The sequence below is a fragment of the Syngnathus acus genome, chromosome 1 (assembly GCF_901709675.1).
Source record: "Syngnathus acus chromosome 1, fSynAcu1.2, whole genome shotgun sequence".
In the NCBI taxonomy this organism is placed as follows: Eukaryota; Metazoa; Chordata; class Actinopteri; order Syngnathiformes; family Syngnathidae; genus Syngnathus; species Syngnathus acus.
The window spans coordinates 12949096-12964761 of record NC_051087.1 but is presented as its reverse complement, the minus strand read 5'-3'; the positions used below and the strand labels follow the sequence as shown (position 1 = coordinate 12964761).

At 47.3% G+C, this 15666-nt stretch overlaps 1 protein-coding gene across 1 annotated transcript in view; it reads right to left on the bottom strand.

The window, feature by feature from the left end:
* maml3 (mastermind-like transcriptional coactivator 3) overlaps positions 1 to 15666 on the bottom strand; it is a 103143-nt gene that overhangs the window by 39877 nt on the left and 47600 nt on the right. Inside the window, exons 2-3 of the mRNA XM_037260062.1 lie at positions 10036 to 10773; positions 615 to 1562 (exon numbers count right to left, since the gene is read on the bottom strand). Of these exons, the coding sequence (XP_037115957.1) occupies positions 615 to 1562; positions 10036 to 10773 (1686 nt within the window). The remainder of the gene's footprint in view (positions 1 to 614; positions 1563 to 10035; positions 10774 to 15666) is intronic.

The following is a 15666-nucleotide window of genomic DNA, read 5'->3' as shown; positions in this document are numbered from 1 at the left end:
GGCTTTTGGTAATGACATCGGCAAGCTTGGCTTAGTGGACCAATCTCAGCCATCAGTCAGCCGTGACAGATTGGGGGTATGAGCGAAGGAGCTGTTTGGCTTGCTGTTGGTGTGTGTGTGTGTGTGTGTTTGTGCGTGTGCACGTGTGTGTGTTTAAGTGCATGCGTTTGTGTGTTTCGGGGCGGAGGCGAGGGGGCTATCAGTGGTGGTCGCGTTGCAGAGGCATCAATACGCTCTCGACAGGCCATTTTCCTATTCCCCAGCCCTGGCTTGTTGCTGGGGTAACTACCGCCATTTTACCTTCACTGGCCTCACCACTGAAAGTCTTTAAAACAATTGGATGTCTGCCTGTTTAAATGACCTCTACCTCCAGAGCATCATCTGTATTTGTCAAGAAACGATTGTTTATATAAACCTTTGGTTGACAGCCATCATCCTGCGCATGGACCAACTAAGCTCGAGCGTACGAGCAACTAAAGGATTACTTGTTCTCATTCCAGGGTCAGATCAAAGAAAGAAATGTGGCCGTAGTGCTGACAAGCCTCCGGCACAAATTCAATGTCAACTGCTCACCAGCACTAATGATCATGGAGAGCATTAAACAATTAACTTACCTGTCCATGAGGCTGCATGTTGTTGTAGGGGATGTTCTGGTTCAACACTTTCTGCTTCATCAACAACATTCTCTTCTGCTCCTCACTCAGATGGGCTGTTTGGCCCGGAATAGGCCCTTGGGTTTGTCCTGGCCCGGCGCCTTGGCCTCCACCGGCCATGTAAGGAGGCATCATAGGGTTCTTGACCTGGCTGCTGCCTCCCATGGGTGGGGTCATCCTGTGATCAACCCCACTGCCGCTGAAGTGACTCAGTGGCTTGGTGTTGTTATATGACAAAATGGCTGCTGTTTGCTGCTGCTGCTGTTGCTGCTGCTGCTGTTGCTGCTGTTGTTGTTTGGTCAGGGTGTTCTGGGCGATACTGTTCTGCTGTTGCTGGCCCATCAAGCTCATGTGATTGTGAGGGAGGTAGTTGTTCATAGGAGCTTTGGGCCCGTTGTTGGGGGCCATTCCAGCCACTAGAGGGGCCTGCGCTGTGTTAAAGGCTTGCGGTGGATACATCATGGGGCTATTGGGTTTATCTTGGTTAAAGGGTCCAGCATTGTAGGGACTGGTTGGTGGACCTGCTGGTGACCAGTTTGCTGCTTGTTGCTGCTGTTGCTTCTGTTGCAACAGTTTAGCACGCTGCTGGGCAGCCATTGCTTTTAGTTGCTCTGCATGGGAAAGTTCAGGTGTTACTGGTCCTACTGGCTGACCTGGAGCGACCCCAGGTCCCGTTTGTCCGGTGCTTGTTTGACTAACACCTGGGCCAGGGTTCATCATGTAGCCATTGCCAGGCCGTGAAACCGCTTGCGTCTGAGCCTGGGTCGGGGTCTGAGGAGAGCGAGCCACGCAGTTATGTAATGGGGACCCTGACGCCATCGCAACGGCAGGCGACTGCTGCAAAGGTTGCTGAGGAGGTGTTCCGTTGGCAGTCGTCGCAAACTGCGGGCCTGATGATGATGGTCGAACCTGAGAAGAATTCACAAAAAAAATAACAGCGATGCCATGTTGATGTCATATTGATGTTGATGTAGCTCTAAATGTAGGTCAGAATACACAAAAGTAGGTACAGTATACAATTATAAAAAAGTAGAATCATCAAGCATATTTTGTTGATGTGATACTGTTGCATATCTACTTTTGCACCTTCCCTGTATGTAAAATCAATCATCCAGTAAAACACATGGGAATTTATATTGCTGCACGTAATAATTACTGTAATTTCCATTGTCAAATGTTCCATTGGCACCAAATAACTTATTAACCCTTCCATAACGGTGTGGGGTGTCTTTAGCAGGGGTACTATCTTAAAAGCCCCTTTTTACAAAACATGTAACCGTCACAGTGGCGATGTAAGATATGAGTTTAATTTGTTTCGTGATTACGCTTGTAACCCAAACATTCTCTTTTCTCAAATCATCTTTCCCTATTGAAATTAATGGTAAATGCCATTAACATGTTTCAGTCTATGTGCCAGTCATTCAACCATAGAAAACAAACATTTTCATTTGTGCTTTTTCAAAAGGACAAATACCACACAAATCAGCACCAACAAATCTGAAACCATGGTTCTCAGTCGGAAAAGGATGGACAGCCCTGCCATGTCTGCCATCTAGTGATTGATGCTGGTATTACAACTTAAAATTTAAATGCCGTAAAGCCCAGGTTATGCCTTTGAAATGAATTGGGGGATATTTTCCCTTTACTTAAAATATTCTAGAAGAAAACATTGCTAAACCTCCAATCAACATTTTCCATAAAAAACATTTGCTAACTCAAGACAAAGAAAAAAAAAATCAAATTGCGCAGAGCCATCGGTATTCAGGGGTCCACTGTAGTAGAAGAAACATGTTTATTAACTCCCCACCAAAATAAATAAAATAAAAATCTTTTTTTTTTTGAGTGGTCTTTAGCTATATGATGCTGCTGTTACTTATGCCATCTGTGCGACTTGGCCAGCCGACACTATGCTACAGCGCCGTTATGTGTTGGAGCACTTTGACTGCATTTTTTCCCAAAGTACCGCTAGTTGGAAATTATGGTATCATGTCATTTTTGCACGATAAAATTCATAGTATAGAACTGGGCCCGGTACTTAGTGCATCACTACATCAGACCACGACATCATTTTTCAGTTTGCATCAGTCCGTCTCAGATGAGAGGGCCCTGAGAAATCGGCAGTGTTTCTGTATGTTGTTGATATTTGGCTTTTGCTTTGCATAGTTGAGTTTTAACTTGCATGTGTAGATACGACAAACGTATCGTCTTGGCTCAGTCCCTGAATTCGCCCCCCCCCCCCCGAAAAACCTATTAAGTCATAGTTTGAGCATTATATATATATCTTGCCTTTTTAGTCTAGTCGATTAAATAAAGGTTGAAAAGAATTTGTACAACTTGTGTCTGTACACAAAGTACAAAAGTAAAAAAAAAACAGAGACAGCTCTGTAATGGAAAAAGGTATGCACATGTAAACTTAAGATTTCTTTACTCATTGAAATGAAAAGTGATAATTATGTAGGGGTCATTCTGGAAGTCCAACTGTCAAATGTAAGATGCACTGTCGACTGCGTACAGCTTCGGCAACTTCTGACGTGTTTTCACGTTGGTATCGGGTATTTTGGTTCCAATGTTTGGACAATCTTGTTAAGCCATGGGTTTTCCGCAACACTGTATGGTTGCCCCTCCGTGAGTCGTCACCTTATCGTGGTGGAGGGGTTTGCGTGCCCCTATGATCCTAGGAGCCATGTCGTCTGGGGCTTCATGACCCTGGTAGGGTCACCCATGGCAAACGGGTCCTAGGTGAGGGGCCAGACAAAGCACGGCTCATCAGCCCCTTATGATGATAAAAATGAATGGATCACGTTTTCCCTCGCCCGGACGCGGGTCACCGGGGCCCCCCTCTGGAGCCAGGCCTGGAGGCGGGGCTCGAAGGCGAGCGTCTGGTGGCCGGGCCTTCGCCCATGGGGCCCGGCCGGGCTCAGCCCGAAAAGGAAACGTGGGTCCCCCTTCCCATGGGCTCACCACCTGTGGGAGGGGCCAAAGGGGTCGGGTGCATTGCAAGCTGGGCGGCGGCCAAAGGCAGGGACCTTGGCGGTCTGATCCCCGGCTGCAGAAGCTGGCTCTTGGGACATGGAATGTCACCTCTCTGGCTGGAAAGGAGCCCGAGCTGGTGTGCGAGGCAGAAAAGTTCCGACTAGATATAGTCGGACTTGCCTCCACGCACAGTTTGGGTTCCGGTACAAGCCCTCTCGAGAGGGGCTGGACTCTCTTCCACTCTGGAGTTGCCCACGGTGAGAGGCGTCGGGCAGGTGTGGGTATACTTATTGCCCCCCGGCTGGGCGCCTGCACATTGGGGTTCACCCCGGTGAACGAGAGGGTAGCCTCCCTCCGCCTTCGGGTGGGGGGACGGGTCCTGACTGTTGTTTGTGTCTATGCACCAAACGGCAGCTCAGAGTACCCACCCTTCTTGGGGTCCCTGGAGGAAGTGCTGGAGAGCGCTCCTTCTGGGGACTCCGTCGTTCTACTGGGTGACTTCAATGCTCACGTGGGCAATGACAGTGAGACCTGGAAGGGCGTGATTGGGAGGAACGGCCCCCCCGATCTGAACCCGAGCGGTGTTCTATTGTTGGACTTCTGTGCTCGACACGGATTTTCAATAATGAACACCATGTTCAAACATAAGGGTGTCCATGTGTGCACTTGGCACCAGGACACCCTAGGCCGCAGTTCGATGATCGACTTTGTAGTCGTGTCATCGGATTTGCGGCCGCATGTTTTGGACACTCGGGCGAAGAGAGGGGCGGAGCTGTCAACTGATCACCACCTGGTGGTGGGTTGGCTCCGATGGTGGGGGAAGATGCCGGTCCGACCTGGCAGACCCAAACGTTCTGTGAGGGTCTGCTGGGAACGTCTGGCGGAATCCCCTGTCAGGAAGAGCTTCAACTCCCACCTCCGGCAGAGCTTTTCCCACGTCCCGGGGGAGGCGGGGGACATTGAGTCCGAGTGGACCTTGTTCCGCGCCTCCATTGTTGAGGCGGCCGACCGGAGCTGTGGCCGTAAGGTCATTGGTGCCTGTCGTGGCGGCAATCCCCGAACCCGCTGGTGGACACCGGCGGTAAGGGATGCCGTCAAGCTGAAGAAGGAGTCCTATCGGGCCGTTTTGGCCTGCGGGACTCCGGAGGCAGCTGACAGGTACCGGATGGCCAAGCGGAACGCGGCTTCGGCGGTTGCTGAGGCAAAAACCCGGGCGTGGGAGGAGTTCGGCGAGGCCATGGAGAATGACTTCCGGACGGCTTCGAGGAAATTCTGGTCCACCATCCGGCGTCTCAGGAGGGGGAAGCAGTGCAACGTCAACACTGTTTACAGTGGAGATGGCGTGCTGCTGACCTCGACTCGGGACGTCGTGTGTCGGTGGGGAGAATACTTCGAAGACCTCCTCAATTCCACCGACACGCCTTCCATTGTGGAAGCAGGGCCTGGGGACTCTGAGGCGGACTCTCCAATCTCTGGAGTTGAAGTCACTGAGGTAGTTAAAAAACTCCTCGGTGGCAAGGCCCCGGGGGTGGATGAGATCCGCCCGGATTTCTTAAGGGCTCTGGATGTTGTGGGGCTGTCATGGCTGACACGTCTCTACAGCATCGCGTGGACATCGGGGACAGTGCCTCTGGATTGGCAGACTGGGGTGGTGGTTCCCCTCTTTAAGAAGAGGGACCGGAGGGTGTGTTCCAATTACAGGGGAATTACACTCCTCAGCCTCCCTGGTAAGGTCTATTCAGGGGTGCTGGAGAGGAGGGTCCGTCGGGAGGTCGAACCTCGGATTCAGGAGGAACAGTGTGGCTTTCGTCCTGGCCGTGGAACAGTGGACCAGCTCTTCACCCTCAACAGGATCCTCGAGGGTGCATGGGAGTTCGCCCAACCAGTCCACATGTGTTTTGTGGACTTGGAGAAGGCGTTCGACCGTGTCCCTCGGGAGGTTCTGTGGGGGGTGCTTCGGGAGTACGGGGTACCGAGCCAACTGATAAGGGCGGTTCGGTCCCTGTATCACCGATGCCAGAGTGTGGTCCGCATTTCCGGCAGTAAGTCGGATTCGTTCCCAGTGAGGGTTGGACTCCGCCAAGGCTGCCCTTTGTCACCGATTCTGTTCATAATTTTTATGGACAGAATTTCTAGGCGCAGCCGAGGCGTTGAGGGTGTCCGGTTTGGGGACCTCAGCATCGCGTCTCTGCTTTTTGCAGACGACGTGGTGCTGTTGGCTTCTTCAGGCCGTGATCTCCAGCTCTCACTGGAGCGGTTCGCAGCCGAGTGTGAAGCGGTCGGGATGAGGGTCAGCACCTCCAAATCCGAGTCCATGGTCCTCGATCGGAAAAGGGTGGAATGCCCTCTCCGGATCGGGGATGAGATCCTGCCCCAAGTGGAGGAGTTTAAGTATCTTGGGGTCTTGTTCACGAGTGAGGGGAGGATGGAGCGCGAGATCGACAGGCGGATCGGTGCAGCGTCGGCAGTAATGCGGACTCTGTACCGGTCCGTCGTGGTAAAGAGAGAGCTGAGCCAAAAGGCAAAGCTCTCAATTTACCGGTCGATTTACGCTCCTACCCTCACCTATGGTCACGAGCTATGGGTCGTGACCGAAAGAACGAGATCCCGGATACAAGCGGCCGAAATGAGTTTTCTCCGCAGGATGTCCGGGCTCTCCCTTAGAGATAGGGTGAGGAGTTCGGTCATCCGGGAGAGACTCGGAGTAGAGTCGCTACTCCTCCACGTTGAGAGGAGCCAGATGAGGTGGCTCGGGCATCTCATCAGGATGCCTCCTGGACGCCTCCCTGGGGAGGTGTTCCGGGCATGTCCCACCGGTAGGAGACCCCGGGGACGACCCAGGACGCGCTGGAGAGACTATGTCTCTCGGCTGGCCTGGGAACGCCTTGGGATCCCCCGGGATGAGCTAGATGAAGTGGCTGGGGAGAGGGAAGTCTGGGAGTCCCTCCTGAAGCTGCTGCCCCCGCGACCCGACCCCGGATAAGCGGAAGAAGATGGATGGATGGATGGACTGTATGGTTGGTTGGAAGTTCTCGCGTATGAACACAGTCATTCGATTCAATTTCATTTGACTGACGATTCAGAGGATTGAGTGAATCGATATTGAATTGTGGGGGGAAATTGCTCCCTCGATTTTGAATTGCAAGAAGTATTGCAATGCAGTGATGAATCGAGTTTTTTTTACCCACCCCTATTTCTTGGTGATGGTTTTGCACACAAAACATCCCAACAGCTTGTATCCTGCTTTTAAAAGAGGGCGTTGGTCACCATACACCGTGTGCACCATTATTGGGCAAGTGAGCATTTTGGCCATATTATCATTTTTATGCGTATTTTCCAATTTCAGGTTGTTTAAACTTGAAGGCGTATTGGTTTTAAGCATATCAAGTGAAGTGTATTTGTGTAACGAGGGAGGGTGCGGCCTGAGGAGGTCAACACCCTATATCAAGCTGTGCATAATTATCCGGCAGCGTCTTTTCTTTAGGCAACATGGGCCAAAAAAGAGATTTAACTGATTCTGAAAAGTCAAAAATTGTGAAAAGTCTTTCAAAGGGATGCAGCACTCTTGAAATTGCCAAGATATTGCGGCGTGATCACCGAACCATCAAACGTTTTGGTGCATAAGGTCAACAGGGTCACAAGAAACGTGTTGAGAAGAAAAGACGTAAATTAACTGCCAAAGATTTGAGAAGAATCAAACGTGAAGCCACCTAGAACCCGTTATCCTCCAGTGCTGTCATATTCCAGAACTGCAACCTACCTGGAGTGTCCAGAAATACAAGGTGTTCTGTGCTCAGAGACATGTCCAAGGTAAGAAAAGCTGAAACACGACCACCACGAAACAAGAGACACAAGTTGAAACGTCAAGACTGGGCTAAGAAATATCTCAAGACAGACTTTTCAAAGGTTTTATGGACTGGTGAGATACGAGTGACTCTTGACGGACCAGATGGATGGGCCCGTGTCGGGCCCAGAGCTCCACTTCGACTCAGACTCCAGAAAGGTGGAGGTGGAGTACTGGTATGAGCTGGTATTATTAAGGATGAGCTAGTTGGACCTTTTCAGATTGAAGATAGACTCAAACTCAACTCCCAAACCTACTGCCAGTTTTTAGAAGACACTTTTTTTCAAGCAGTGGTACAGGAAAAAGTCAGCATCTTTCAAGAAGACCATGGTTTTTATGCAGGACAATGCTCCAGAGCATGCATCGAAGTACTCCACTGCATGGCTCGCCAACAAAGACCTTAGAGATGAAAGAATGATGACATGGCCCCCTTCCTCACCTGACCGAAACCCTATTGAGAACTTGTGGGCCCTTCTCAAACGGGAGATTTACAGTGGAGGAAGAGAGTACACCTCTCTGAACAGTGTCTGGGAGGCTGTGGATGCTGCAGCATGGAAAGTTGATTGTTATCAGATCAAGAAACTGACAGACTCCATGAATGGAAGGCTTGTGGCTGTCATTGAAAAGAAGGGTGGCTATATTGGTCACTGATTTTCGTTTTTTCCTTTTTTTTTGAAATGTAAATTTGTAAATTTTGAGTTTTTTGATTATTATTCTCACTTAAACATGAAAATAAACAAGTGATGTGGGTACTTATGTACACTAACAGTTGCCTAATAATTGTGCACGCACAGATTTTCTCCTTAGAAAGCCAAAACCTCAGTTTTACTTTATGAAAGAATCAGATTGAAGTTTATTAACATTCTGGATTGACTGCAGTCACTGTAGTTGTTCAATTATAAAATTAGTTCTCAAAAATACAAATTCCTAACAATTGTGCACACGTTGTAGAGCATTTGGGAAAGCAACCCAAACACAAAATTAAGTGTGAAGTGGCGGAATTGGAAGTGCTAGTGGAGGAGGCAAACAATTTTGAGGACAAGCGTAAAAATCCCGCAGTTTTGGGGTAAACTCACCCCAAGTGTGTGACAATTGAATATATGTACCGGATTTTCCGCACCATAAGGCGCACCGGATTATAAGGCGCACCTTCAATGAATGGCCCATTTTAGAACTTTGTCCATATATAAGGCGCAGCGGATTATAAGGCGCACCTTCAATGAATGGATGAATTTTAGAACTTTGTCCATATATAAGATATACATTTGGCCCGCGGGCCGGACTTTGGACACGCTTGCTGTAGTGGCTCAATATTGGTCCATATATAAAGGCGCACCTGATTATAAGGCGCACTGTCGGCTTTTTAGAAAATTTAAGGTTTTTAGGTGCACCTTATAGTGCGGAAAATACGGTATATGTGTTCATCCTGCATAAAATTGCATTCAGAACTTGGGACAGTCTGGCCAAAAAACTGTTCTGGGACAGGCAACCACCAATAGAGATCTGGAAGTTGATGAAAGAAATTTGAGAAAACCCCATAGAAACTGAGCAACAGAGTGGCCCAATGAGAGGACACAAAAGAAGGGCCAGGCATTCTACGGTCTACCAAAAGAAGACAAAGTGTACCACTGCCGTTTGGATGGGTGGCTCCTCCTGGTAAGGAGTCGCTGTCCTGCGGTGGGGATGTCACGAGTGAGCCCACCAGCGCCGCCTGCTTCCCCATTCACTTAAGAGTGAGGCTGAGACACTGTCCTTTGCATTGAAGTGCGATGTGAATTCACTTGTACAGTATGTTGGCTGAAAAATGCTGATTTTATCACTGCTTTTTATTGTTAATACTTGGCCTGTTTTCGTGACTAACCTGCCAGCATGGCTGAGTAAAGAAATGCACGCAGGCTCATATGACCACTTTGATGTTCAGCGCTTGATTGTCACAAGCTTCTGAAAGGACCCAGACGCATGGAAACGCACCACTGGAAGGTTTGTCATTATTTGCATGGCCTAGCTCCATTTAGTGACTGGCTCCAAGTCAGTCCTTAGAAGCTCAGAAGTTGCATTATGTTGGGATAATTTCTGTTGGCAGTTCCAAAATGTTTACTTGAACAGAAAAATTTTCCCTACTGCCGCTCATTTTGTCTGTGCAATGGTGAAACCGCTTTGTGCCGGGTTTATCCCCGTATCTGCTCCAAATCATCCATCCATCCATCCATCCATCCATCCATCCATCCATCCATCCATCCATCCATCCATCCATCCATCCATCCATCCATCCATCCATCCATCCATCCATCCATCCTCCCCACCGCTTGTCCTCCAGTGCAAATTGTCTCAGGTTTAACAAATAACATCACGTGTGCCAAATTGATCTCAATGAAGATAAACCTCCGACAACACACAAAATGCATGTTTATGCATGTGCAAACCCGCAGTGGTTAATCACAATTCTAACTGTTACCGGCTTAGAAACCAAACACTGTTGGCTGTTGGTTCACACTGACCGAACTGAATTACTATTTTGGAAACATAACGATGGATTCACTTTCCCTTGAACTTTGTAGTACTGACCTGTGGTGAGCCCATAGGCACCTGTGGACCACCCTGCGGAGGCTGAGCAGGGGGAGGAAGGGATGTCGGTGGCACGGCGCCCCCTACAGGTGCTGTCGTATTCGCACCCGCTTCCTGTGGGCCTGGAGTCTGATTGTTTGCCGGTCGACTAAAATCGCCCTCTTTTTTGTCTTCAAAGTCTTCATTGAAGAGGTCGTGCATGTCATCCTCCGGAACTGTGTTGGCCAACTCATCGATCAGCTCCTGCCACTCTTGATCATTGAGGTTAATGTCAGAGAATAGCTTGTTCTGATTAGACAGTGATTGGGGATCCGAAGACTCTATTCCACCTCCGTCATCCAGCGGTTCCTGTTTCAGGTCTTTGAGGAGGCTGAAGCTGTCCTCCAAGTCAAGTGAGCCATTCATCTTCATGTCTGAAAGATGACTGCCACCGTTCTTCCCCAGCTCATCTGCTGGCCGCCCGACATGATTACCGTTGCTGTTTGTGCTGTTTCCAGTGGAAGTGTTGGGACCGCTAAGTAAGGGCTTGATATCTAATTGGTGGTGCAGTGGAGAAATTGGTGGAAGGTTGTTGTTATTATTGTTCGGAAAACCTGTTAGTGAGTCTAAGCCACCAGAGGCCTCCTTTCGTAATCGCTTGCTAGTCGGAGAGTAGCTGCCACCATCGCAGATGCCATTCTGGTCTCCATTGAGGGGCGATCTTGCGCTGTCCAGTTTCCTTTTCACCGTCTCCTGGAGCTGGCAAAACATGAAAAAAAAGATAAGTAACTTGAAAAGCTAACCACCTACACCAAGGATTCACACTCACATTCACATCTATGGATTCCTCAATTATGCTAAGAAGTATTTTGTTTTGTAATAGGAGCAAACAGGGGTAACCAGACAAACTCCATGTTAGCATGTGCAAACAAAGAGACCACAAACGCATGTTTCCAAAATAAGTCAAACTGTAAGGCGGCTGTGCGAACCACTTATCCCACCTGTCAAAATTTGTGATTTCAGTTTTGAATACAACAGCTGGTATTTGAAACTACCTGCATTTAGTGTCATTTATCACACTCACATTCTATTTCATCAAGAGAGAACTTGTGATTGAAGAGGCGGTGAAGAGGGCTGTGTGGGTCTTTCACCGCTGACAATCAGCCTAATTATTTCCATGATATTAGACTTATCTATGTATATATTCAAGAGGTATTGATATCGCAAGCTAAAAAAAGCACGTGAGGGTTGATCTCGTTGTGTCGTAGTAAGAGGAAGATCTCAGGTAAACGCATCTGCTAGTGAACAGCCAACAAAGCGTGAGCATGTGTAAAATCCTTCACTCAATGGGTTTAAATAATTGAAGTCTCCAACACACAGACTTTGATTTTGCAAGCAAATATGGTTGTTTGGGCGTTCGTGAAGCGATAGACATGTGAGGGGTGTGTTCCAAGATTTCCTTAAATGCCTGTGACTGATGTTGATAATAACAGACTTGACTTTCAAAGCCCACCTATAAAAACTGCCATAATTATTCCGCTGGCGTGAGGGACGGCACCCACCCACACAGAAAAATGTAAGCAAGGACGCACAGGGTTTCTGTATATGCACCCAGTAACAAAAAAAAAAAAAAAAATAGAGTACTGAACTTCAGCTCTGCTTAGAACTTTTCGATCCACATGCTATCTTGCCCGCACAAATGTGAGTGTAAGAAATGTACGCATTTTAAATGTGGAACAGGATACAAAATTTTGATGGAAATCGATCTGTAAAGTCACACAGACTTCAAATTAGACATTACATCTGAATTAATTTAAATTAAATTATTAATTTAATTATCAATTCATTAAATATTAATTTCATTTTAATTAGTCATTATTCAAGCCCACATGAGATGTTCAGCTCTTATTGGTAGAGTCAAGCAAGGATGCCTCTAGAAGTGTTTTGCTTTTTCTTTGTCTTTTTAGTGCCGGTTTAAAAGAAAGAAAGTACCTCAACATGGGGTGTAAAGAGAACATGAATTTGAGAAATAAAGAAGACTAAGGTGAAGTAAACTGACTCACATTCAAAGCAGTGAACTTTTTTTTTTCAAACCTTTGGGACAAAATGGAAAAAAAGGGAAATGTGTGACACTCGTTAATCTTCCTAACCGCTTATCCTCACAAGTGTCTTTTTATTTTTAACATTATACTATATTTTTATTGTTACACCTTTATGACACCAACTATGTTAAAATGTCGCTTAAAAATTGATTTAGACACGTTGGATTAATGTGCCGTAGTCGGTAGTTCGACTATCTAAGTTCAACCATGTTGTTTCCTAATTATATCCATAATTGACAGTAATACACATCTCTTGAACAGCAAATGAAGCGAAAATTCATTGTCATTCTCATAACTATTCACTCGACAGTAAATAGCATGAAAAAGACCTGGGTGGAGAGGAATGACCAAACACGTGAGCAACAAGTGAAGAAAAGACAAACTAATCAAGGTATTAGAAGTCGTTTAACCAAGCTGGATACTTGGCTAGATCTGACAAATAAAGGCAAAATGAAACGACAGGAGGATTTAAGACACAAATGGCAGTCGAGAGAAAAGGTAGCAGTGTGCCCCTCCTCTGTCTCGGTTCCTTTGACATAATCACCTGGTGACTCTTTTACTTGCTGCCAGAGAGAGAATGACAAAACCAGACAAAAGTGTATGTAAAGGGTTTACATGCACAAGGAAGAAGGGATTTATTTCTCAGGATGGTGGTCTTCTTCCGTCAAGTGGAAATGTTATAAGAACACAAAGATGAGTGAAGAGAGAGGGCAGGGGAGAAAGGAACAGCGAGCCAAATGACAGCAGGGAGCAGACGCTGAGAGGGTGATCAGAGACAGAGAGGAAACACAGAGATGGAACCACTAAGGTGCTGTTGTTATAGCAACTGCTGCTTCTGCTCTGCTGCCTTTGTGTGCTACATCCTACTTCCTCCTCCTCCTTTTGCCACCCGGCTCTTCCTTCTACCTCTCCATCTCCCCTACTCCCTTAGACTTGCTCCATCTTGCCACACTGTAATTATTGTATTCTTCTGGTGTAATATTTATAAAACATGTCATTTACCATTTTATTTCACACCAAGACCTCACTCTTCACTATCAAGACAGTGCACTAAAGAATGAAAATGTGTAATCAACCTGCATACTCAAATTCTGAACTTCTTGCTCCTTGCTTTTCGAGGTAAATGCTCAAACAGTGGTGTAAGTAATAAGAAGGACGCATTTATAATAGGTGTCAATTATACATGGATTTTGACGATTCGTGGACTGGTCCATGATTACCATGTGCTATGTGTGGCTTCAATTAATCCATACAAAAACAAGCAAATAAATCCTGAAACTAAATGAGTGTCTTGGAAGAAAATACTCCTGTCACAGTCGTGCTCCGTTTTTTGTCTATTTGCGATCCACTTTCCACTCACCCCACCACTGCTTCACTATGCCAGCCAGCCACTCTCACCTCATTACAGCATACAGGTGCTCCAGACCAGCAATGGAGCTACTATTTGAGCTTCTTCTGTGCACTTTCTCATTGCCAGATTGTTCTTCACACTTCCATGCAAAATTCTCCAGAACGATTCCTTGGACTGCTCTGCCATTGTGAACCCTCTCTGCGTCTGACCTCATCGTTCACCTCAGGCTTCAGTCTCTGAGCATGAATTCTGCTTAACTTCTTCCTCCTTTTTGTCTTGCCTGTCTATGTGGGTGGTTGGCTGTGATGACATCGCAGTGTGAGTCTTGCTCCCTGTTGATTCCTAAGGGTTGAGACTTTTCTCTGTATAGGCCCCCAAATATTGATAAATATCAACATGAACACAGTCCACATAGTCCAGCATAGAAGTGATATTGAGATACTTAACCTGGATTTATACTCTGTGCCCTGAGCTGTCACCTTATCATGGTGGTGGTGGTGTTGAGGGGTGCCCTAATGATTCTAGGGGGCAAGTTGTCTAGGGTTGTACCCCCACAGCACCCATGGCAAACAGGTTCTAGGTGAGAAACCCCAACCCATGAAATAGAATGGCTTTGGAAAACAATTTCCTTTGTCAGGACACAGGTCACCAGGGCCCCCCCTCTGGAGACAGGCCCGGAGAAAAGGCTTGATGGCAAGCACCCAGTGTCTGGCCCTCCACCCATGGGGCACAGCCTGAAGAGATAATGTGTGTGTTCCTCTGGCTACCTCACGCAGCCGAGGATATCGAAGATGTCCAGTTTGGTGGGCTATTACGTCTCGGATTTCTGCAGATGATATGGTTCTGTTACCTTCATCAAAACATGATCTGCAACTCGCTTGGAGCGATTCATTGCCAGGTATGAAATGGCTGGGATAAGAGTCACTAGCTCCAAGTATGAGGTCAAGGTCTTCAGGCAGAAAAGGGTGGAGTGCCTGCTCCAGGTTGGGAGAGATCCTGCCCCAGGAAGAGCAGTTAAGTATCTTTGGGTCCTGGTTACAAGCAGGGAAAGAATGAGGCGGGGTGTTGACAAGAAGATTAGAGCAATTTCTGCAGTGTTGTGGACTCTCGACTGACGCTTTCAATTTACCGGTTGATCTACATCCCCAACCTCAACGATGTTCACAAGCTTAGCCATTACAAACTAATCTAGGATGGAGGGTGTTTGAGGCATCAGTTATTCGCCGATTTTCGGTGTTCATGGCAGAGCTCATTCCTTTTCCTAAGGGAATAGCGAAGGTTCACTGTAAAACCTATAAAAATATGATCGCTGAAAAGTCTCCATTCTATTTTATGTTATTCGATAAAAAGTTGGGGATTTTACAATATGTCACACACAGAGGCGGGGTAGCCACGCTTGACGCTAATTGCCATATAATGAGTAATTAGAGGGTCAGGATCTTGGTCAAGGACACTTTAACTAAGTCTGTGTAGGAGCCAGGGCTTGAACCAACAGGTGAACACGTAAATGCAAACACACAGGCACATATACAAACAAAATCACATACCCACAGCTCGCTAGCAGTGACTTTTGCACAAGAAATATTTGATACCGCAGCACGGTGGAGCACTGGTTAGCACTTAGCATGTCCGCCTCGCAGTTTGGAGGGTGTGGGTTCGATTCCACCTCCGGCCCTCCCTGTGTGGAGTTTGCATGTTCTCCCCATGCCTGCGTGGGTTTTCTCCAGGCACTCTGGTTTCCTCCCACATCCCAAAAATCATGCTTGGTAGGCCGATTGAGCACTCCATATTGCCCGTAGGTGTGAATGGGAATACGGATGGTTGCTCGTCTCTGTGTGCCCTGTGATTGGCCGGCAACCAGTTCAGGACCACCTACTGCCCGATGACTGCTGGGGTAGACTCCCGCACATCCGCGACCCCAATACTATCTACAAATTCCGATTTGTGTGCTACACATACACATGTTAGAGGAGAGATCTGGGCATCTTGTTATACCTCAGTCAATGTTGAAATCCAACTTTAAACTAGAGCTCATATTAGTAAGCATGGTAGCTTGGGGCGCAATATGTCTGAGCCATTTTGGAGTTAGTTGTCATGGAGTATAAAAAAGAATTGGCCAATGAAAACTGCACCCCTGGCAAATCTGTCTGCATGTGCCAGAAATGCCATTTGGATGATGAGTCGGACTAGTGAGGAAAT